This window comes from Schistocerca gregaria, chromosome X (genome assembly GCF_023897955.1).
Source record: "Schistocerca gregaria isolate iqSchGreg1 chromosome X, iqSchGreg1.2, whole genome shotgun sequence".
In the NCBI taxonomy this organism is placed as follows: Eukaryota; Metazoa; Arthropoda; class Insecta; order Orthoptera; family Acrididae; genus Schistocerca; species Schistocerca gregaria.
In genome coordinates this window covers 565570126-565595772 of record NC_064931.1, presented here as the reverse complement: position 1 = coordinate 565595772, position 25647 = coordinate 565570126, and the positions used below count along the sequence as shown (strand labels likewise).

General features: G+C 39.9%; 1 protein-coding gene across 3 annotated transcripts; it reads right to left on the bottom strand.

Moving 5' to 3' along the window:
* Window positions 1-6279: 6279 nt before the first annotated feature.
* LOC126299321 (NADH dehydrogenase [ubiquinone] iron-sulfur protein 6, mitochondrial) lies at window positions 6280-25202 on the bottom strand. 3 transcript variants are annotated; one of them, XM_049991148.1, is made up of 2 exons: window positions 25113-25202; window positions 6280-6800 (listed from the first exon to the last, which is right to left on the bottom strand). In XM_049991148.1, exon 2 carries the CDS (start codon window positions 6764-6766, stop codon window positions 6392-6394), a length of 375 nt encoding a protein of 124 aa, XP_049847105.1. In that variant the 5' UTR covers window positions 6767-6800; window positions 25113-25202; the 3' UTR covers window positions 6280-6391. The 3 variants fall into 3 exon arrangements, with proteins under 3 accessions (XP_049847105.1, XP_049847104.1, XP_049847106.1); XM_049991147.1 differs by having other exon boundaries at window positions 25088-25160; XM_049991149.1 differs by lacking the exon at window positions 25113-25202 and adding an exon at window positions 24840-24864.
* Window positions 25203-25647: the final 445 nt, after the last annotated feature.

Genomic DNA, 25647 nt, shown 5'->3' with positions numbered 1-25647 from the left:
CAACACCAGACCGAGAAGCATCAAAGGTTAAGTAAAAATTACACCAAATCCATGCTCAAACACATATTCCACAGAAATGTAGCTTTTGTTACATACATAATTAAATCCATTTGCAGATTACACCTGTTAAAGCTTTATCATTTGAATATTCTAAGTGAAAATATTTAGATCTGTGGTGTCATCATTTAATAAAGATCTAAAAATTGTATATTTTAATCTGTCTGTGAAAATACAAACAGTGTACTACACATATGACTAAAAATTAAAAATATCGGTCTTACAGTATATTTTACTTCAGATGGTCTTGATTTTCCTTAGTTCATATAGAAATTTGAAGGAAATTTTAATGTCACTAAATTTCCTGTCACTTTACTGGTATAAATCACAGAAACACTCTCAAATCATGATCAATCCTGTATAAATATGTAAATGTGTTATCTAATGTTGCCTTCTTTTCTTTTTAATAATCTTTACACTAATTTCAGTCAATGAACTGTTCAAACTCTCAGTTTCAGATAAGGCATGCAACCCCCCCCCCCCCCCTCTCGCTAAAAAAAAGAGTTCTTAATGTGTCACAGCACTGCCTATTTTATGAAAGCACTTCATTCTGCCAACTCAGTAGATGAATTTTTTTCCTTGAACTCCAGCTGCTACAGTGATACTTTCATCATCTGCACTTTTATTATTATTACTATAGTAGTAGTTTTTGGGAGGGTAGGGCTGGAGACAGTTTTCAGAAATAGAAACGAATTTATTAAGTTCATAAATTTAGAGGTGGGTTTCGGCTCACTGTAAGATTCAACTATGTCAATGTTATCGCCTGCTTTTCTACAATCTTCCTATGTTTTGTCACTTACCAGCTGCTTTCTCAAAGACTTCTGAATTGCAGACTCTACTAAGTTATGTAATGTGATTAACTGTACACCATGACAATTCATTTACCATATGATAGTTACGTGGTGGTACATTTATGCATTGCCAATACCAACATAATCTGGAAGGCTGCACCTCAAATCAGACTCAAATATTAATGATAGCATCTAATGCAAATAATTTTGCAAACAAAAAAGTGGAGAAGAGTATGCAGCAATAAGAAACAAGAGGCTGGAGGCTAATGTAGCTCAATTTTTCTCCAAGCTCACTTGCTGCATAAAAACTCTACACTAAATATAAAAAATGTCAACTCCCTGCTGCAGCATACAAAGAAGATATTCATCTGAGTAAGGTAAATATCTGACCACTTTCTCTCAGGCAACATTTAAATAATCTTAATGATCATTCCAGAATGGCACAAGTATTTGGATCCTGTGACTCTGATAAAAAGACTCACAGGTTTATAATTTCCACAAATAAAGTTCCAGCCATAAAATTTATTACTTTGTGGACTCCAAAGACTATCTATTACATGTACGACCCCTAATTCTTTCACACAATCTTAAAGCAATGTCTTGTGAAGCAGAACGCTAATCAACACAAAATTTAAATGAACTCGGCATCAATGTCTATTCTCTGCACCAAACGAACACCATAATAACTGCTACAATCAAAGCACAGATTTTCCAATCATTCACTGCATTATAATAAAAAAAAATGGAAACTACAGTTAAAGATTTTAGTTATAAATCCAAACATTTCTTGATCGGGACAGTTATATTGTGATTACTTTTGCTTCCCACGAGAATGCTAATGTTTCTTGCACATTGAAACCTTCCTGACCGGTATGCAATCAGCTAACTCTGAATGTAATGACTGAAACTGGCATCTAATTATTACACTCCATTAAGATAACTTATCTGCAAAATTTCAGTTAATTATGGTGACTTCTGCCACATCATTCATCCTTACCTTTACTTCAATCTCAGCTTTACACCCAATTTTATTGCAGAACATACAAGCTACATCCTCATAAGACTGCATCACACAATGAATGAATGAATGAATATAAATAGTCTGTACCAGGACGTCAACAAGCAGACAGACACTTCTAAACAACAAAAGTACAATTATCAGTTTATACATCAAGTATACAACAAACTTAGTCTAGAGATTTCTTCACTAACTCAGTAGCTATATTTATCTTCAAACTCATTGGAAGAGAGTAATTTGGGAAGGTCGAGAGCCTTGAAAACAGTCTCTTGTGAAATGATGTAGTCTGCCACCAGTGGCTTTCACACACTGTAACTAAACCTACGAAGTATCTGAGGAATGAATGAGAAATCTTAATGTAATTAGTAAGGCCCAACATGTACTCAAAACCTGTTCTGTTATCATGAATAATTAACAATGATATGGGCAAATTGTAGATAGCATCATTAGTTGTTTACATGTTCCATAGGTCATATTCTTAATAAATTTTACGATGGGGAATATGACAAACAAACCAACATCGAATACACACTTCAAACAAAAAATGTTTATATGGTTACTTCTAGTCAAGAACTACTCTTTGCAGTAGGACGAGTTTTTACAGAGATATCTTTAATCTAACCTAGATTTTAAAACATTTCTAGTATTTCTCAGGCTTTTTACTTCCACAGGTAAATAGTGTGTTTCATAGCTGCATATTTCTATCCTTTTTGTGCCAACGTTGGAGTCCCTGAAGGGTTACACAGATCATTCTTCCTTTTACTATTATACTCATGAATACCCCTGTTGGTAACAAATGACATAAGTGAATAAATGTACTGAGAGACTTGCAAATATTCACAGCTGTTTAAAGTGATGCCCTCAAGATGTATGTGTGTGAACTCTGCTCATTATTCCAATTAGTTTCTTTTGTGCAGTGAATATTGTGTAAGTGTGTGAGGTGTTACCTGTAAATATTATCCAACAAGACATCAGTGAATGAAAATTTGCCAGAGCTTTTCCACTTTAAGCTTTTGTCAATATGTAAACCTGAAAATCTAGAATTTTTTAACCCTATTTATTATTTCTTGTTGGTATACTTGGTTCATAGGATGTGAGATATTTTTCACACTATGCAACTGAATTAGACTTGTTTAAAAAATTTCAAGCTAGCCCACTCATACAAAACCATTCAATAACATTCACAAAAACATAATTTACTGTTTTCTCCACTGATGCTTCTTTGCTTGGCTTCACAACAATTCTTGTATAATCTATAAACAGGACTGACTGTGGTTACTGATTCAAATAAAAAGGGAGATCATAACAAAGCAAGAACAGTTGTGGCACAATGATCAAACCCTATGAGGTGCCTACTGTAATTTCTAACCATACAGATGGTGTGGCATCTCTCTTTGTATTACCCGAACAGCCTAGGGTCACTTTTTGCATTCTTTTTCTTAAATGAGAAATAAACCATACATGTGGTGAACAACGTATTTCTTAAAATCTTAACTGCTCTAACAGAATATTACGACTGACACAATCAAATACCTTCAATAAGCATAGCAGATCTCCACTGGTGAAATTTTGTTGTTTACACTTTTTTATGTGCTCAGTAAATGTACACCTAGCTGTCTCAGTAGCATGGCCCTTCTGAAATCCAAACCATGATTGGCTAAAGGTACCACTACTACACAGTTGCATGGCAACAGTTTACATCCCCTATCCCATTTGAATGTTATGAACGTCTTCCCAACTCTCAATCATCAACATCTCAATTTTCTATTTCATCTGTCTTTCCTCAGATTTGTAAGAATATCATTTGTAAGAATAACATTTCAAAAAAGTTCTGCAAACATTTTCATGTTTCTGCCCACTCAATCTCCATATCTTAAACACATAAAATAAGCATTATTCAAAGATTGAACAATGTAATAGTAGTAGCCCAGCCATCATATTTAATTTTTGTTTATATTGAGTTTAAGTGTACTCTGATATTCTAAGGTAGCGGCTAATTGTGTGAATTACTTCACTTACAATACAGTACAGTGTACAGTTCAGACTGCTAAGCATATTAGTGAAGAAATAAACCAAGAGAACAGTGTTTTGGGTCTGACAGACAACGAAAGTTACGTAACTCAAATGCAATTAAAAAGTTACAATTCACAAAACAAGACAACAATTGGGTAAGAGTGATAGCACAAATGCTTTCTATCACCCAACTGTGACAACTTCCATCATAAGACTGTAAAATACTGCTTGGAGAAGTACAGCACACCACATCATGACATTTACGGTAACTGAGCATGATCTTATGGAAACTATTTCACAACCATATCTGTGTATGAGCATCTCCACTTTACCCATCATTTTTGAGATACAAATTATAATTAAAAATAAAAAATTAAGGAGAAAAGGAGATAACTCACTGAGTAGTAGTAGTAGTGGTAGTAGTAGTAGTAGTAGTAGCAGCAGCAGCAGCAGCAGCAGCACTGAGTTGTTACACAAAAAAGAGAATAAAAATGTCTGATACCTGGATTGCAGTTTGCTGTGGGTAGAGGGCGGAAAGAGGTGATGCTTAAAGAGGGTGGCATACTGACTGAATGAAGGCAGATAAGAATGCAACAGCTAGGCACCAGAACCAATGAGTTCATGCATTCCATGATGATGGTGACCTGGAGGAGTAGACTGAAAGGGAGTGACAGGACAGAGGAAGTGGTGAATGTGGGACACAGGGTGTAATTGCAGTGGGTAAGTGAAGACTCAGGTCAGGAGGGTTACAGGATTGAATGTGTTGCAAGGATTCAAATAGCACAGGTTGTAAAGCAGCCATAAACCTCTAGTTGGATGGCTGCTTCACAACCCCTCCATTTCACTTACAACTGGGAAACCTTTGGACTGATCACATTACATGTTAATGATGATTGAGCCTGCTTAGGAATTATGGATAGTGGCATACATATATCACTTAAGTTCTACTTCAGCCAACTGTGTGTGGGAAGTATCCTTCCAACTCCTTCCAAAGTGATATTCAGCCACCCCCCCCCCCCACCCACCCCCACCCCCTTCCCCAATCTACACAACATCTCAGTCCATCCTTATGCCATCCACCCTTACCACATAGTTCATATCTTTGTGGCTGACCCAGGTGCAAGATCTGTCCGATACAACCACACAGCACATCCTGCTCCAGTTCTTTCACAGGCTTATCCTATCCCACTGGAGGGACATCTACCTGCGAAAGCAGTCATGAGACATACCATATCCGCTGCAACTTCTACACTGCATTATGCGAGAAAGATCACCAACCAGCTGTCCACAGAATGAATGGCCACCACCAAACTGGCCTTGAGCAGCGTTGACCACCCAGTGCAAGGACACACTGCTGAGAACAGCATAATCGATTCAAATGGCTGTTTTGCAAGCCAGGTTGTCTGGACCCCTTCCCCTGAACACCAGCATTTCTGATCTATGTAGATGCAAGTTATCCTTGCAACACACCCTTCACTCTTAATACTTCCAGCTTCAATTTATGCTAACCCTCTGCTCTTGTGCCTTCTACCCAACAATCCCCCTTTCTCTTTCCTGTAACCCCCTCTCAATCCCGTACTCCATGTCATTAGTTTTGTCCACTGCATGAACTAACTGGCTCCAGTGCCCATGTGTTCAACAATTCTACTATTTTGGGTTTTATTATTTACTCCTAAATTATTCCCATTCTGCCATAACTTTTCTTGCCCTATTTATAACGAAAAGTCTTATATTGTAACTTGAAATGTAAGTATGCTTCAATTTTAGACCATTCATAATAAAAACGGTACTACAGAGTAAAGAATCCACACAAAATAACTGACTACATGATCAGCAGTGTTTACTTCTTTTTGTGGACTTCATTGCTGATTTAAGGACATTGTTACCTTGTTCTTTGTTTCCTAGTAATTGACATGGAGGTTCTTGATTTTGCTCCATATTAGTTGAATTAGGTTATATTAAATTTATATTGAGCCCTTGAACCTGGTCTCTCTCAATGTGTTTCAAGGCTGCAAATTTTCCCCACTTTGTCAATACTGAACCTACCAATTCAATCCCCCTGCTGTGACCCCACAAATAAACTGCTCTCTAAAACTCACTATGTGTAATATACACCCCGTATTCTTATGATTTCACATTCATTGGCTTTGCCACCTCACAATCACCCTGTCATCTTCCAAGAACCTACTGGCAATACCTCTCATATGCAGACATAGTGAAAAAATATCACATTACTCCAACACTTAGAATGATATTATACACTACCATCAAGTTGACAAGTATTTCTTAATGAACTGAAGCACTTATTTCTAAATGTAAATAACAGGTGTACAATATCAACTAGCAATTTCAAGACACTTTGGATTAATATCAAAAACCTTGTCAAGTAGTAATGCAAGATTAATCATGTTAAATAGATTTATTTGTACACATAATTTCCAAAGTAACTAATAACAAGATATATTGGTAACACATCAAAACTGTGCTATTAAAGTGCTACAGAACTTCTTTTCTAATGGTCCTCTTTGAAGAAACGAAGGCCACAGTAGCCACAAGCATGGTTGCCTGGTTTATCAAGGTTTATGTACACTTTAGGATGACCAGTTGGGCCACCACCACCATCACACGCTACAACACGCTCTTTCTTAGGAATTGGTGGTGTGTCAGCAATCAGCTTGATTGCAAAATTTGGATTAACTTGTTTTTCTTTCCCAATGAACCGAACATTTCTGTAGTCATCCTCTTCAAACTTTTGACCAGTATGTGTCACAGTATCACCTGATTCTGCGACACCACTGTAAAAGCGTTTTGCATTAAGATGGTTGCAAAATCTTCTTACAATTGTGAGCTCGGATCCCAAGATCTTTGAGCTCAGTGATGCAGCCATTCCTGGAATTATCTTGCTGTCCTGTTACATGAATCTGTAAAGAAAAGAAGACCCATTCAAAGTGACTGACACAAAATGCATTTAGCTATGAAGTATGGCAATATGATGTGAAATACTTAATTAAATGTAGAAAGCATATGCAAGAATCATGAGAACTAAATTACAAACAGCAAGAAGCAGATTATTAAGATACAGGGAATCAAGCAGAAGTGCTGAATCCTGGAATTTATATTGTGCAGAAAGACTATCTGAAAGTCAGCTGCACATCTGTTTCTAATAAAAGCTTTTAATAAATAGTAAAAAAAATATCACACTAATGTCTTCCACTCCTTTGAACAAGGATATGTACATCTCTATCAATGATGAACAAATTGGTAAAAGTATGACGCCAAATTCTTAGGATTATGGTTGCAAAGTAATGTAAAATGGAATAAGAATGGAGAATATGTTTACATAAAATTGCTCACTGAAATCCTGCTGTAGTAAGGAAAGGAAGCACGCACATCATGCCTACTTTCTTTCTCATCTGAAATATGGAGTCATATTTTAAAGAAATTCTAAAGCAGCTATCACCACATTCCAACTACAAAAATGGGCTGCCACAAGAATCAGGTCTGGATGCACATTTAGCAACTCATTTTAAGCTCTGCTTAAGATCTCTAGTATTTCTCCTTTATGATGTCGCTACATTATCGAAAGCCTTAGTTCCTTTCAAATAAATGTAAAAGGCAATGATAATACACTGATGGAAAAAAAACTGTGGCACAAAGGAGGAGTTTTGCGACAAACTAAATTCAGTAGACATGCTTTTACTTGTGAAAGATGATTTCTATTAAAATTTATCACCAACAGCATACAAGTGGCAATAGTAGCAGCACTATGAGGACACAAAGATTTGCTTTAAATATACATTGTTACAGTCGTGAGTGTTAGTTACTTATGAGACTGGACATGGTGAGTTGACGTTAGTCAAGAATGCCTTTCAGATGACGACAGATGCCAATATCAACACCTCACTGAGTTTGAATGGGGTCTTGTAATAGGGCTACGAGTAAATGTATGTTCCTTCTGTGGTACTGCAGTAAGACTTGGCCGGAATCTAGCCCTGTACATGACTGCACACAGCGGTGGGCACAAGAATTTATGGGTGCAAGAAGACACAGGCTCCAGATGGCCACGTAGCATTATCGAGAGTGAAGATCGTGTTGTTCAGTGTGTGGCTGTGGCGCATCACACTGCATCTGCAGCAGCAATCCGAGCAGCAACTGAAACCACAGTGACATGACCAACTGTGACAAATTGGTTACTTCAAGGGCAGTTCTGAAACAGACCCCCTGTAGCGTCTGTTCTCCTGACCCCAAACCACCACCATTTGCGATTTCAGTGGTGTCAAGCACAAGCTCATTGAGGGGCAGGGTGAAGGTCTGTTGTTTTACCTGATGAAAGCTGGTTCTGGCTTGGTGCAAATGACAGACGTGCACTGGTTAGGAGGCAGCCACTTGAGGGCCTATAACCAACCTGTCTGTGCGCTAGACCAACATCTCTTAAATCACAAGGTCTTACAGCTCTCTGCCAATAGGTGAGTGATGTCATCAACTTCAGGCATACAGCCAGTGCCACCTATGGGTAGCAGCGCAAACCTAGGTGCCTGTAGGAATTCTATGTGGAGCCATGTAAACAACTGTTTCGGAGCTGTAGTGTTAGTGACTTGAATTCCATTGTGAAATAGTTAGCTTTCCAACTCTTTGAAATGTATACTGCCTGTGGCTGAGAAGTGAACAACACCATGGTGAATAAGTGTTGTGTTCCTGGTTGTAATGGTAATTACGTCGAGAAGGTGGTTCACATTTTTAAATTTCCAGCTGATGAGAATACGAGAAGGGAATGGTTGTCTACAATCAAAAGAGAGAATTTTGTTCCTAGCACACATTCTGTGCCCAGTACCTTTCATTTTAAGCTGTACTTATTGATGAAAGTACATGGCAGTTGACTAAGTATCAGCACAAGTTTCAGCAACATAGATCAAGTATATTATTTTTCAATTCATAGGTCTGCCATTTGCACTTCTGCATAGATGATATATTGTGGAAACACAAGCAGTAAACTGGAAAACTGGGACTACATTAACCGCACCACTAAGCATGCCACAACTCCGACAAAATGCAGCCCCAAGCGAATTTCCTAACTGCCCTTTGTATATTTCCAAAGCAATACCCTAAACCAGAGCTGCACCGAGAGCATACATAGAGGACAGTATTAAATCTCTAGAAGAATATAATAAGAAGTTTTCCCTCAGTTCATTTCAAGAACAAAGACGCTTGATTGTGTTGTAATGAATAGTGGTCGAAAGCAGTGAAAGATTCATATATACAGTTTTTTTATGTTTACACTGAAAGAACACCACATCGTATTTTGTACATAATTATTAAACAGGAACTCAGTATAAGCATTTACGTTAAGGGTTGTGAAATCACTTCCAATGAAGTTCCAAAAACTGTATCTAATACCCCTGATCTAGACAATATTATAATATTTGTTGAACGTTTAATGCACAAAAAGGATGAAAAACATCTTCAAGACATCATTGTTGAGCTGTTAGATAACTTAAAATGTGAGGGGAAAACTAAACCTGCTGTTGAATTCATAAAAAGCCAGTTTCAGTTAAGCTCCTCGCCACCGGAGAAACATAGGTTTCCTCCCCATGTTTTAGTATTTGCTTCTTTGTTGTTTTTTATTTCAAGCCATGCTTACAGATTCATACGAAGCACTGAAATATTGTTCTGCCTCACCCTAATACTATCAGACACATCTGTGCAAATACTGATGTTGATCCTAACAGTCCAAACTTTCTAGCTTACATTAGGGATAAAGTTCAAAAATGGCTCTGAGCACTATGGGACTCAACTGCTGTGGTCATTAGTCCCCTAGAACTTAGAACTACTTAAACCTAACCAACCTAAGGACATCACACACATCCATGCCCAAGGCAGGATTCGAACCTGCGACCGTAGCAGTCGCACGGTTCCGGACTGAGCGCCTAGAACTGCGAGACCACTGTAGGGATAAAGTATCAAACTTTAATCATCATGATTGTTTTGTGACACTCATCTTAGATGAAATACACATTAAGCCAGCCATGGACTACAAAGAAGGAAATTTGGTTGGTATGGCACATTATACCATTGCTCTTGCAACAACTGCTTATGTGTTTATAGTGCAAGGTGTAATTTCATCATTCAAAGATGTTGTCCACATCCTGCCTGTAAATAAAATAACTGCTGACCAGTTGTTCAATGTAATAAAAAAATATTGATTGGGTTGGAAGACTTAGATTTAAAGGTTATTTGTATTTGTTCTGACAATAACTCATTTAACAGAAAGGCTGTCTTATTTTGCAAACCCACCACAACTTAGTATTGCTTACCAACACCCTTCATATCATTCCAAACCCTTGTTTCATGTTACAGACCCATTACACATTTATAAATGCATCAGAAACAACTGGGTGACTTTGAAAGATGAACTTCTGTCATTTTGCTTCCCCAGCTTTGAAAACACATCTGTGAGAAGGCAGGCTTCATTTTCTGCAATTAGGTCCATATTTGCCATTGAATGAACAAATTATTGAAATCTGGATACAGTTTAAGTATGAAAGCTCTGTGGCCCTCTTAACTAGAAAAAAAAATGTAAAGCTTGTTTGTCAAATTTTCAATGACAACATCAAGTGCAGTTTACTGGAGTTAAAAATTATGAAGTAACTGCTGAATGTATTAAAATAATAAGCACACGGTGGAAAATTACGAATGTTAAGCCCCCTTTGAAAGGCCTTAGACTTGGAGAGGAAATGGAAGAGCCTCTAACAAGCCACAAGGATGATGAGGTGTGTAAATTTCTAGAATTTTTTTTTTTTAACTGGTTAGGCAACTGGAGCTCCACGAATTTGTCAAGTGGTAAGCTCAATACGGAAACACACACTGCACTCAAGCATTCAACATGTGCATTATTAGAACTGAGACTGTATGGTCTGTCAGAACTTAAAACGTCATACTTGCTGCTTGGAAAATTTCAGACTGATGCCTTGGAAGCCAGGTTTGGAATGTATTGGCAGCTATCTGGATCCCATTACTATATGTCAATGAGGCAAATATTTGAGGCAGAGAAAACGCTGAGATTATCAACTTTGTTAGAGCTTTCTTTACAAGGTGACTCAGCTACAAAAATTGTAATTATATCTCCACAAAGCTGTGATCAGTCTGAATGTCTTTACGTTGCCTGTGACATCTCAGCATCAGGTATTTGTAAATTAAGTGTTAGTCAATGCAATCTGGAACTTACTGGTCCAGAATTATCAGTGCTTAAATTCATTGCTGAATACTGATGCTACAACACAATAAAGAAGTTCGAGTGTGGTAACTGTGCTCAGTTTTTAACAATAGATAAGCAGATGGCATGTGGTGCTGAGCACAAACTAATTAAAGATCTTGATAGGGGTGGCTTGCAATATCCACAGAAAATGCCATTGTTGATAGTAATGTATTCTTTTTGTTTCATGCGAAACTGTTATCAGATGAACACTATGATTCCTTTCTCAGGCTTTAAAACCAATGGCAAACAACATGTAAATTAATTCTTCATTGTGTCGTGGCCAATGATGATTTTTCATCAGGCGTCTCTTACAAACATTCAGCACAGGAAATGTGTAAATCTGTTGTTTGAACAGGTGTTAATATTTTGCTTAATAACTATTGTAAAATGGAAAATAGCAAGGTTCATTGGTTGGTTTAAAAGAAGTGGAGAGGGACCAAACTGCTAGGTCATCAGTCCCTTGTTCTGATTAAAATAATTCCATAAGGGTGGGAGTAAAATAATCGAAACATACAGAACACAACTGGAAGAAAGGAGAAAACCACAAGAATGACAAAAGGGCAACAAACACTAAAATGGACAAAATCAGACAAGAAAACCACAGAGACATGCAAGAAACAGTAGAAGACATCAAAACAAGATAGCAGATTACCATGGCTGGCTGACCATGAAAATAAAAAGGAGAGGAGAAGCCAGCCACTCTGCAACACATTAAAACTTCCAGCCTAAAAGCACTAGGGTGGAGGACACAAACGGATAAAGGACATGTGCTACAGCTTAGATCAAATGATAAAACCCACCCTCACAAATGAAACGTAAAACTAAAGCTGCTTGTGAGGCACTGTCACCCAACACCGAAGGTAGGGTGCAGGGAAAGTTAAAAATCCGCCACAGAGCTGCTGAAAGTAGGCAGTCCAGCAAGAGGTGGACGACCGTCATTTGTGAGCCACAGCAACATCGAGGTGGGTCCTCACAATGGAGGAGGTAACCATGCGTTAGCCACCTATGACCAATGCGGAGTCAGCGGAGGACAACTGATTCCCTGCGAGAGGACCACATGGAAGATTTCCACACATTTGTAGTCTCCTTAATAACATGCAGTTTGTTGTGCGTACTGTCATGCCATTCCACCTCCCAAAGCCGAAAAACCTTGTGGTTTAAGACAGAACTCAGGTCAGTTTAGGAGATATCCTTCTCCAGAAGCAGTTCCCGAGTAGCCTGTTTGGCCAGCCTGTCGGCAAGTTCATTGCCTGGGATTCCTACATGTCCTGGGGTCCACACAAACACCACTGAATAACAGGACTTTTCCAGGTCATAGATGGACTCCTGAATGGATGCTGCCAAAGGATGGTGAGGGTAACACCAGTCGATAGCTTGTAGGCTGCCCAAAGAGTCAGTACACAGGAGAAATAACTCCAGGGAATGAGCGGATGTGCTCAAGAACACAAGATATGGCCGCCTGCTCCACAGCGAAAACAGTGCAACCATTTGGGAAGGAGTGCTGTTCATTATGTCCTCCATGAACATACGGAAAGCCTATATGACCATCAGCCATTGAGCCTTCGGTACAAACCACTTCATGGCCTCGGTACATGTCGAAAATTGAAAGAAAGTGATAGTGGAGAGCCGCAGGGTTAACAGAGCCCTTAGGGCCATGCGAAAGATCCAGAAGATTCTGCAGCCTAGGTGTACACCATGGAGGTGTACGTGAATGGACCTTGACGAGAGGTGGTAACGGGGAGGGCTCCAGTTCAGACAGAAGGGACTGGACGCCAACCGCCCTGACCTGGGCCGCTGATACGGGAGATGAACTGCCATGGTTGGGAAAAGCAGACAGTAATTCGGATGCACAGAACAACTATGAACATGTGCAATGTAACTGGCAAGTAGTTGTGCACGCCTAACCTTCAATGGAGGGACTCCGGCCTCCACCAGGACACTGATCACCGGACTTCTTCTAAAAGCTCTGGTCACTAGGTGAAGGACACAGTGGTGCACTGTTGTTGTTGTCTTCAGTCCTGAGACTGGTTTGGTGCAGCTCTCCATGCTACTCTATCCTGTGCAAGCTGCTTCATCTCCCAGTTCCTACTGCAACCTACATCCTTCTGAATCTGCTTAGTGTATTCATCTCTTGGTCTCCCTCTACGATTTTTACCCTCCACGCTGCCCTCCAATACTAAATTGATGATCCCTTGATGCCTCAGAACATGTCCTACCAACCAATCCCTTCTTCTGGTAAAGTTGTGCCACAAACTTCTCTTCTAGCCAATCCTGGGTCGAGTAAAAGCAATGCTGAGGGTGCCATCAAACTATAAACCAGACTCCCATAGTCAAGGCAGGATTGAACAAGGGCTCTGTAGAGCTGCAGCAGTGTAGAGCAATCTGCACCCCAGTTGGTGTTGCTCAGGCAGCGGAGGGCATTGAGGTGCTGCCGGCACTTCCGCTTCAGCTGAGGAAGGTGAGGTAGCCAAGTCAATCGGGTGTCGAAAACCAGTCCTAAGAATCAATATTTCTCCACTACAGTGAGTGGATCGTCATTAAGGTAAAGTTCTGGTTCTGGATCAACGGTGTGATGCTGACAGAAATGCATGACACACAACTCCACGGCTGAAAACTAGAAACTGTGGGCTAGAGTCCATTATTGTGCCTTGTGCATGGCTCCCTGTAGGCACCGCTCAGCAACACCAGTACTGAGGAGCAGTATGAAATTCAGAAGTCATCCACATACAGAGAAGGTGAGACCGACGTCCCTACAGCTGCTGCTAAACCATTAATATCCACTAAAAATAGAGACACACTCAATACGGAGTACTGCGGAACACCATTCTCCTGAATACAGGAGAAACTATGGGAGGCACTGACTCGGACACAGAGTACGGAGTGACAGGAAGTTTTGGATAAAAATCAGGAGCAGGCACTGGAGATCCCACTCATACAATGTAGCAAGGATATGATGTTGCCATGTCATGTCATATACTTTACTTAAGTGAAAAAAGCCAGCAACCAGATGTTGGTGTCTGGAAAAGGCTGTTCAGATGGTACACTCAAGGGACATGAGATTATCAGTGGTAGAGCAACCCTGGTGGAAGCTGCTCTGACATGGAGCCAGTAGGCCACGTGACTCCAGGGCCCAACCAGACCAATGACACACCATACATTCCATCAGCATACAAAGAAAGTTGGTGAGGCTGATGGGGTGGTAGCTATTTACATCAAGCGGTTTTTGACCAGGTTTGAGCACTGGAATGATGGTGCTCTCCTGCCATTGCGATGGAAAGATGCCATAGCATCAGATCCAGTTGAAGATGACGAAGAGATGTCACTTGTAGCCACAAGAGATGTTTAACCATCCGACTGTGCCTCTGATCCGGCCCAGGAGCTGTGTCAGGGCAAAGTGCAAAGGTGCTGAGGAGCTCCCACTCTGCAAATGGGGTGGGGCATTATAGGGTTCACTGTGGTGTGCAGTGAACGAGAGGACTTTCCTTTCCATCTGCCATTTGAGGGTGCGAAACGCTGGGGGTTAGTTCTCCAACGCAGAGACTCTAGCATAGTGCTCAAAAAAGTGCTTGGCAATCGTGTTTGCGTCGGTAGATAACATGCCCTGGATGTTAATGCCAGAGACATCTGTTGGGGTCTGGTACCCAAAAAGATGTCTGATCTTTGTTCAGACTTGGGAAAGTGATGTATGGCACCCACTGCTCAACATGTACCTCTCCCAACACTACGGTTTCCATCGTTTTATAAGCTGGTGAATGCAGACACGGAGACTATCGGGTGCTCTCGGGAAGGGTGCCACTTATGTTGCTGTTCAGCTTGCAGACGCTCTAATTGCCTCAGTGATTTTTGGCAACCACCATGGGACTGTGTCACCGGGGCGCCCTGAAGAACGAGGGATCGAGTTTTCCGCCACAGAAACAATCGTTGTAGTCACCTGCTCAATGACAACATCGATGGTACCATGTGGGGGAGCTTCAGCAGTGACAGCAGAGGTGAAGACTTCCTAGTCTGCCTTGTTTAAAGCCCATCTGGGTAGGCATCCTTGGGCAGAACACCAGGGGAGTGACAGGAAGACGGGGAAGTGGTCACAGCCACACAGGTCGTCATGTGCTCTCCAGTGGATAAATGGGAGAAGGCCACGACTGCAAACCGAGAGATCAATGGATGAATATGTGCCATGTGCCACAATGAAATGTGTGGGGGCACCTGTATTTAAGAGGCAGAGGTCGAGTTATGACAGTAAATTTTCGACCTCCCTACCTAGGCCAGTAAGCATGGCACCACCCCACAAGGGGTTACGCATGTTAAAATCTGCCAAAAGTAGGAAAGGTTTAGGGAGTTGATCAATCAGAGCAGCCAATACATTCAGGGGTTCTGCACTATCTGGAGGAAGATATACATTGCAGACAGTTATTTCCTGTGTTGTCCTTATCCTGACAGCCACAGCTTCAAGAGGGGTTTGAAGGGACGAAGGGACACATATTCACTACATACTGCGTTCAGGACATAGACGCAAACTCCACCAGACACACTATTATATTCACTATGGTTCTTGTAATATTCCCTGTAGCCGTGAAGAGCAGGGTTCCGTATTGCCAGGAACCAGGTTTCCTGGACAGCAATGCAGAAAGCAAGTGTAAAACTGAACAGTTGGCACAGCTCAATCAGGTGGTGGAAAAAACTGCTGCTATTCCACTGTAGGATGATGTGATCAGAGACTGGGAAGGCATGAAACACTCAAAGAGGCAGTCTACACCTCAGTGTCACCTGCTGCCACCATATGAGTACCTGTGTGATTGACATATATTGTGTCTGAGGGCCCATTGAGACCTAGGCCCTCAGTGAATGCCAGAATCTCCACCTCATCCTCAGATACAGAGCTTGTAGGTAGTGGTGGTGGTGGTGGTGGTGCCACTGCAGTGTTTTGGTTCTTTGAAGTATTTTCTTTTTAGGTTTCTCTCGCTGCTCCTTAGGTTTGTCCAGGTGGGAGGGCTTCACTGATTCAATCTCAGGGACTGAGGAGGACCGTGAAGACCTACGACCAGCTACCTGTGGTTGCTTCAGCCACTGGTGGGTGTCAGCTTTGCAACTGGTAGGAACCTGGGAAGGGAGTGACCCAAGGGATCCCTTCCTGGCGAGAGGAGCCAAAGAACACGTTTCTCCAGCTGAAAAGTGGGGACTGACACCCCCAATGATTGTGGGGTGTTGTTTCTGAAGTAGGTTGTGCAGGGGCAACAGAGAGAGGAGTGCACCCCACCATCAAGGGGCAAGTGTAGTCTGACTGCTGTGAGAGCCAACTGTATGTGGCGGAATGGAAGAGAGTAGAACCGTTGTTGAGGTGGTGTAGGTTGGACATCATATCCACAGGATGTAGCCTCTAATATTTTATCTTAGCCTCAGTGTAGGTCATCAGTCCAGGGTGTTGTATTCCCACATTTTTCTTTCTTTCTGGAGAATACTGCAGTCTGGAGAGCAAGGTGAATGGTGCTCTTTGCAGTTGACACAGATGGGAGGTGGGGCACAGGGAGTATTGGGATGTGAGGGACGTCTACAATTCCAACAGGTGATGCTGGAAGTAAAGCGGGAAGACATATGGCTGAACTTCCAGCACTGAGAGCACCGCATCAGGGGAGGGATGGATATATGGCTTTATGTCACAGTGGTAGACCATCACATTGACCTCCTTGGGTAATGTGTCACCCTCGAAGGCCAAGATGAAGGCACTGGTGGAAAACTGATTATCCCTTGGACCCTGGTGGACACGCCAGATGAAACACACACCTCCACTGCTCTAAATTGGCATGCAGCTCATCGTCAGACTGCAAAAGAAGGTCCCCGTGAAATATGATACCCTGGACCATATTTAAGCTATTATGGGACATGATGGAAACAAACATCCCCAAGCTTGTCACAGGCGAGTAGTGCCTATGACTGGGCAGAGGATGCTGTATTGATCAAGACCGACCCTGACTGCATTTTGGACAAGCCCTCCACCTCAACAAAATTGTCCTCTAAATGCTCCACAAAAAAAGCTGAGGTTTCACGGACAAGTAAGATTTCCCATCAACTCTCATACATACAAGGTACCAGGGTGAATAAGCTTTGCTGTCATCCTTATCCTGGCATTCCTCCCATGGTGTGGCCAGGCTGGGGGCTGGTGGAGGGGGCGATTTGGGGTCTTTTTCTATCATTGAAGTTAGACCTTGACTGCTTAGAAACTGTTGGTGTCTGACCACCAGCAAGAGATGACATACTACACTTCATTGCGGGTCATCCGTCCTGATACCACCCACTCCAACCAGGGGGCCTCCCCACAGGCGCCACCCAGCCACAGTAAAGGCCACCTGGCAGGATGGCCATTGCCGGGACTCCCGATGCCGCAGGGTGATGGGCATCTACTCCTTGGCATCTGTGGGGAGTTAACGGCACAGGCATCAACAGAATGATCCCTGTGTGGTCAGGGGCTACAAACAACAGGGTACATGGTGGCCCCAGCACAACAGACTGACTGCCGTCCTGGATATCAGGCGCAAACGAGTGAAGAAGTCCATTATCGTTGACAGCGCCAAAAGTGATACTGCACAGAGGATGGAGGAAAACGTACCCAGGAGGGTGACCTTGTCCAACAGCTGGAGAATGAGAGGCAGTACAGATCCACATCGACAAAGGGTGCGAGAGGTCTCAGTGCATGATGGACACTACACACCGTGTAAGGTGCCTTTCCCCAATGGGCTCGTTCTTCGGGAAAATTTTGAAAAATGGAGGCCAGTCCCTACAGGGGACCATCACATAAAGGCCAAAACAATTGAGAATCCTTTTAGTCGCCTCTTACGCCAGGCAGGAGTATCTAAGGCCTATTCTAACCCCCGGACCCACAGGGGGAGATGACAAGGGGCAACTTTACTATCTCTAAGATGGCTCTCATTCATGTTGCTTATTATCTGCACAGTATTCTTTGCCACATTGTCATTTTGTAAGTTTGGTAAGAAGCATTTGCATGTCCTTGACCATGTGCTATGTTGATCCCGCTTTGAAAGTTAATTGCAGTTGGGCCAGAGTGTCATGTCTGTATTTCCTTTACATGTCATGAATTTGGATTGTCTTGTTTTTCTTCCTCTATTTGTGTAAAAGTTATTTTTGTGTAGAAATCTGTTAGTGGGATGTGATCTCTCATTTGAAACTTAAATCTATTATCTTCCCTACATATTTTGCTACGCCCATTAGCACAATAATTGAGAACCACGCTGTTAATGTTTAAGGTGTTTTGTAGAAGAAACTTCGCTACCTAGAAATGCAAATGTCATATAGTCTGATCAATTATTACCATCTGTCCTTACATGAACTATTAAGAGGCTGTGACATCAGTCATTATGTCTGTGAAACAAACATAGCAAATGGAAACAAGGTTACATTCACAAGGACTGCTACTTTCTAACTCTATGCAATGTTTCCATAAGTGCAACGTAGAATGAATGCTTTCATTGTTAGAGTAATGCTGGGCTGTTTCATGCAATTCATGGTTACTTTTGTATGTTTTGCTTGTGCTCATAGGTTTCGCGAAAGTTATCAGTAATCTTTTTTCCCACTTTTATTGTAGACCATTATTTTGCAGGACAATGCTCAAGCACATACATTGCAAGCTGTTACCGATTTGTTTGACTGATGTGGCTGCTAGGTGCTATATCACCTACTGCACTAACCTGACTTAAGCTCTCGTGAGTTCAACTCTATATCTAAACTGAAGGAAACACTTCACGGCATTCACTTCAGAACTGCTACAAATTCGCCGGGCAATAGACCGCACCACTCGAACTGTCAAGATAACTGGCACTGCTAAGACCAACGGATTATGCACAATGCTTGTGACTATTTTGAAAGTCAGTAGAACTTTGAAACCTGTACCTATTTTGTATGAGCTGTAAATAAACAGTTGCCACTATTAAGGTTCTAACCCTTGTACTAAATCAGAATTCATTTGGGAAACAGATTGCTGTGTCCAGAAGTAAATTAGCAATATGCCTTAAATGCAGCATCTGTAATTGGTGTATAGAATAACTACTGAAGTATGTGAATGAACACCAATGAATAAACAAACAAGATATAAATTTAAAAATTAAGATTTAACCCCCCCCCCCCCCCCCTCCCTGCCCCACACACACTTTGTCCGATGCATTCAGTTGTCTTCTACTAACCAAAGGAGAGCCAGCTGATAGTTGGATGTCCACATCAAGTAACAACATCAGCAGTAGAAAATGGCAAACTGTTTGTTGCACCTCTTTGGATGCACCTGTAGCTGTTGGTTACTGCTGCCCAGTACTAAGATAGATGCTGTGTCACAAGTCATTTTATTGGTGAATGTTCATATTTTGGTGAACACTGTTGCTTGTTTTTTATAATATGTGAACATAAATAACATTTATAATGATTACAAATAAATGAGAAATCCTGTATTTCAAGGTTGGGGGGGGGGGGGGGGGTGTTCAGTAACTGGATACTTGAGATCTAAGATTTACCAATAAACGGACATGTGTTCATTCAGTGAGGTTTTTAACACTTTCTTGAAATCAAATGTAAATGGGCTTAAATGAACTGCTCACTAAAGCAAATATGTTCTGAGTTCAGTATACAATATCCTGTATGCCTCTAACCAGTCAGTAAACACCCAATGTATTAACAGTTCATAGTCTCATAATTAATCCACAGTCCATTTAATAGTCAAAAAGGCATCTGTAAGAACTTTGAAGACATGTTTCATGCATGGTTATTTCCTGTAAACTGCATCTGTTACCTCAGCTCAGTCTGATGGTATATTTTCTTTACAGATGCTTGACGAACTGAACTTTCAGGCAAATAGAAGAAAATACAATCACTCTAAATATGCAGAAAAACAATTAGATTATGCATTGAGGCAATAAGATCTGGAAGAGACTTTAAATAAAGCATTATCACAGTATAATATACCACATGCAACAGTATCAAAATGACGAAACCATTAAGGAAGGCAGATGGTCCAACCCCCACTTAACAACACCTGAACAGCAGCCGCTTGAAGGCTGGATATTAGGAAAAGCAAAATTTGTTTATCCAATACATCCAAATGAAGTGAAAACACAATGTACAAATTTACAATGGAGATAGGAAGGAAGAATCTCTTTACAAATTGTAGGTCAAAAGACATCCAGCTATTTTACATTGTAATGTGCAATCATGTCTAAAGGAAAAATGAGTGAAGGCATCATGCAAATCTGTTTTGAGGAAATTGAAAAATACCTTCAAGGAGAAAACTCCCAGAACATACATCATCATGGTGACTGAATATTCAACACTCATGAGACTGGAGTTGAATGTTGCCCAAAAACTGGATGAGTCTTAGGCCCAAGGAATTATATGAACTTTTTTTAACAAGTGTTCCTGGCAGAGAGACAGAATGTGTAACTGCATTGGCTAATTTTTCTGCTAGTGGAAAACTGTAAAACCACTGGTAGTATTTGCTTATGAAAGGATTATAAAACATACTTCTGAATTCATTCCTTCTCGCAAAGAGTGAGTGTGACTGGATGATTGCACAAATGTTTTATATGCTGCCAACTGCTTTTATCCTTCACTGATGGAAAAAAATATAACTTTTCTGTTTTATTACTTTTTAATGAGTGCAAGTGTCATTTAAATTTAGAAGTCAGTCAGACATGTTCAGGGGAGAAGATAGTTATTTTCAGTTTTCCATAAAATCAGCAAATATCGTTCCAGCCTCGTGATGTTATTGTTTTCCATCCACTTCAAGCATTAGGGAAGAATACCATAAGATGCTGGAAACAAATATGGTGGATCAAAGACATTAACAATGGTAAATTATGCTTCTTTCTTCCAATAAGCTTTAGAATTTGTAGTGGATGAAAATACATAAAGCTTTCAAAAATGTGGCATTTTTCCTTTAAACAATGAAAATGTAGATTTTGACACATGAATGCAAATTTGTCATTATGAGCAAATGGAAAAACATGTTGGATGAAGGAAAGTTATGTTGTCAGAGCCCATATCTATTACAGATATATCTGAACTTTTCGTAACAGCTTTACTTGATGAATCCAGAAACACAGATTAAAGGACCAGTTTTGTATTCCACAAGGAGGCAGTAGCTATTCAATTGAAGTAGACCTAAGGCAGAACAATACTTGATACGAACCACTATTCACTCATAGGGGCCACTGGAAACTAAATTTAAAAGATCACCAGAACATAATGCACTATAAGCAAATGCTTCTTAACACCAGAAAGGAGATGTTCTTTAGACAGTCAAACAGAAGAGATGGTTTTAGAATACATCTCAACCACATCTAATCAGTCTGAAACACTCATTTTAGATGTACCAGACTCCATTCATAGTTCTCAGCATCAGAACTCTAAATTCCCAATAGCAAATTCATATTAGGAAGGTCGTCAAATTACTGAAGAAATCTAGAAGGCCCACAGGACCACCTTCATTGGTCAATAACAAAGCAAAAAAGAAAAACACCAACTTCTTTATGTAGGTACCTTCAGAAAAAAGTCACAAAGTGTTAAGAAAAAACAAGGAAGTTAGAAGAAAAAATAAAAAGGAAGTGAAACAGAAGCAAGAATTGTGTGTATCCCAGGAGTAACATTGTTAGGAAAGGTGAAGTCACATCAAGTGGTGGTGATACAATCTCTCTGTGTGATTCAGAAAAAAGTTTAGGAGTCCTGGTTCAGGCATCTAATAATTGCAATCTTGAAGACATAGAAGTAATTACAACCTATGTATTTGTAGTTTATGAACGTGAATATTTTCCACACATTGTTACTGACAAACAAAAAGATAGGAATTTGAAATAAGCACTATACATGGACCAACACACTAGAAATTGCCCAAGAAAGAGGAAAAGATAATTATGGTATCAGAGAGAGGAGATAAAACAGTTTATTTCAGATCCTCAGCCAATCTACATAATAACTTACTGAATCTCACAGACATTGTTGAGTAAAATGAAGACATATATTTAAAGTATAATTTCCTTCTGTTATGAAAATTGCAGTTTCCAGATTGTAAAAAGTTACAACAAAATAACTAACATTCATTTATTTGTGTGTTCTCCTCAGAATATAATAACTATAGCCAGAATAATGCTCTAAAAGTTTATCAGTTTGCGTTTACGCAATCTGCCTTAACCACTCATTTTTACATTTAAATGATCTGTACTGCAGTGTGCATGTGCTATTTTATACTTATTTTCATGTTGATTTTAAGTTTTTTTTTTGCACTTAAGAGATTTTTTATGGTTATTTTGCATTATAACATTCCTCTTATGATATTAAATACTAAAATATAAAAAGAACTGACTAAACAGTTGTGCTATTATTATTAAGTTGTAACTGGCCCTGAAACTGCACTTATAAAATTATCAATTTTCTTGGGTAGGGGGAGGCATGAGGGGGGAGGCATGAGGGGGGAGGGGAGATGGACAGTGTATCTGTTCACTAAGTGGATAATGCTGTTTATTCACTTAGTTTTCTTTTATATATTTTATATGCACTGTAAATACAATTGAAGTGTGTATTTCCCTTTTTTTTTTTTTTTTTTACCAATTCGAGATAGTCTATAACATGTTTTCTTCAGTTTAAAATTTCACCAGAAATTGTGGTACCAATGTTCGAATGTAAATGTGCACTTAACTGTTCATTCACTGGTTATGTTAATCTACTGTCAGAACTACCTTACAGAAGTTACACATGAATGTTAAATACGAAAACACTAAAATTTGAGGACTGACAAATGATGAATGGGAAAATGTACGTTGGGCGTGAGAATGGACAAGGCAAATGAAGAGATACAAAGAAAGACAAGAGTTTATGGATGTCATAGTAACTGTTGTGAAATGGACTGCAAATTGGTCAAAAGCAAGACGAAAGGGTGGGAGCTGAACTAAGCAGATTCTGTATTTGATTCATCACAATATGAAAAATATATAGAGGATAACATAATTGCAGATGAAGTGAAAAAACCAAGGGAACAAGCAGGACAAACTTGCATACAAAGTTTAGAGCCTATTGACTGCAGAAGTATGAAGTGGCGAATATGCAGTGGAGCTAATGGCTGGTTGTGACGATATTATGTACTTTCGTGTTCCATTCACAGATGAAGCAATAAAAAGTTACTGCTTATATACATCTATGTATACTGCTTGTTTCACATAATTTATTGCAATATTCTGCACTACTTACTCCAAGCACTCAATACTTTATATAAATCTATTAATGGTGACCTACAGTGGGAAAAGTGGAAGATCTATATAATAACTGCTCTGTTAGTTGATTTTGGGGGAGAATACCAAACAAGAGGTCCTCAGTACTATCGGATTAGGGACGGATGGGGAAGGACGTTGGCCATGCCCTTTTAACAGAACCATCCCAGAATTTGCCTGATACGATTTAGGGAACTCATGAGAAACCTAAATCAGTATGGCCAGACGTGTTTGAACTGTCGTCCTCCCGAAAGCGAGTCCAGTGTGCTAACCACTGCACCACCTTGCTCAGTAATAAGTGCTCTGTAATACCTTGAGTACATACATTGTCAGGGTTTTACTTTGCAAGTAATGGAAATAGCTGAAGTGTCTTTCTCCCTTTTTTTACAATAGTATGCAACAATAAGTGTAAAAAACCTAATACTGTATTTAAACTGCAGACAATTCTGTGAAGTGAAAATCTGGATATAAAAAAAAGCTAATGATCCACATTTTCATGTCAAGTATTTCCGTCTAAAATGAAAGGCCTTAAGTCGCACAACATAACAAAGAATCAATGTCATAGAGGGGAGATTTTATATATATATATATATATATATATATATATATATATATATATATAAGAGAGAGAGAGAGAGAGAGAGAGAGAGAGAGAGAGAGAGAGAGAGAGAGCAATGAGTTCCTATTAAGATATACACTACTTTTAAAAGAAATATGTAACACTATGTCAGAATTTATGATTAATCACTAACCAATCACAACTGCATCCTACGAAGTAATGACAGTTTCTTTCTTTGTGCTGAAAACAATCTAAAGAAACAATGAAGACATTAAGGTATAAAAGTTGTGGGGGTAGGACGAGGGAAGTCCCAAAGCTTTCACATGCAACCAAGATTAACTATAAATGTTTTGAACTGAAGAGCATTTTCTTAGGATTCGTTCTCAGGGTTGAATAGTGTGACACAAAGACCACGAGAAACATACAGTGGTACACGGATTTGAACCACTGTCAAGCGGAATATGGCTCCAACATTTACCACCGTGTTATTTTCTACCAGTATGCAAACACAGCCATCAGCTGTGAAATCTACATGTCAAAACCATCAGCTGACCAACATAATGTGATTCCGAATCGGCTGAACGTAAACAACTTTATATTTATGAAAGATAAAAGAAATGATAACGTCAGTTCTGAAACTGAACAGCTCATCCAGTTCCTCAAGTGCTCTCACGATGCAAGTCGTCTTTAATTACACTGACATTTGTACTGCATAGATCACAATGACCTCTACGTAAGGACAATGGCAGGACCTGTACGACTGCAAAAAGGTAAAACTTTGGTCGAGTATAAACATAGACTGCTGTTTGTACAATTCGTCAAGGTATCAATAGCATATAAATACTATTAACACCGAAATACGAATAAAGTAGTACTTTAATTCGCCCACGTCACTTACTCGGATTGTCGGTATCTTGACACCGAGAACAGTGTTCCAGTAACCTAGGACTTCGTTTCAGATAATAATGTATATAACTGAGCTGGAAAAAATAGCTGTTCAACGATGGATTCCCAGCGTATTTTAGATTCAATACCTGTTTCTCAATAATGACTGTTATTATACGTAAGTAATGAACGGCAACATACAACAAGACAACATACGCAAACTAGAAAAAATATAACAGCAGACGACTACAATTCCCTTACCCTTTTGCCGCACAATAAACATTACCTGTAGTTGTCGAGAAGACCACCGAAAGCGCTGCATACGATTAATCGAAAGGAAATAGTCGATAAGAATGCCAAGAACTGTTTTCGAAAGTCGATTTTCGTCTTTTCCTTTAAACAAATACAGCGATTATATTTTAACATGACTCCCATCTATGTGATAGGAGACGAGTTAGGGACCATATTTTTTCGCAATACATAATTATAATCATGCAAAGCATATAGAACATTTTATTACAGTTTCCCCTACCGTATTGGGAAAACACTGTTAGGCTGTTGCGTTCTTCACCTTATATATTTAAAATATTAATTTAAATTGTGTAATTGATTCAAATATATGTTAAAAATAGGATAAAATACTTGGCGGTGACTCTTGGGCTGGAACTACTCCTGAAAATGCGTGAATGGAAAGGTTACTAATATACTGAAGGAAGATATAGGTAATCGTTTTTCATCCTTTTGTCCAATGTCAGTAATGATTGTGGATGTAACAGTTGTATGTAAGATACGAGGTGCTTAGAAACCAAAGAATGTAGTGG

Coding starts and splice junctions, on each gene's coding strand:
- LOC126299321 (XM_049991148.1), bottom strand. CDS start 6,766: ATGGCTGCATCACTGAGCTCAAAGATCTTGGGATCCGAGCTCACAATT.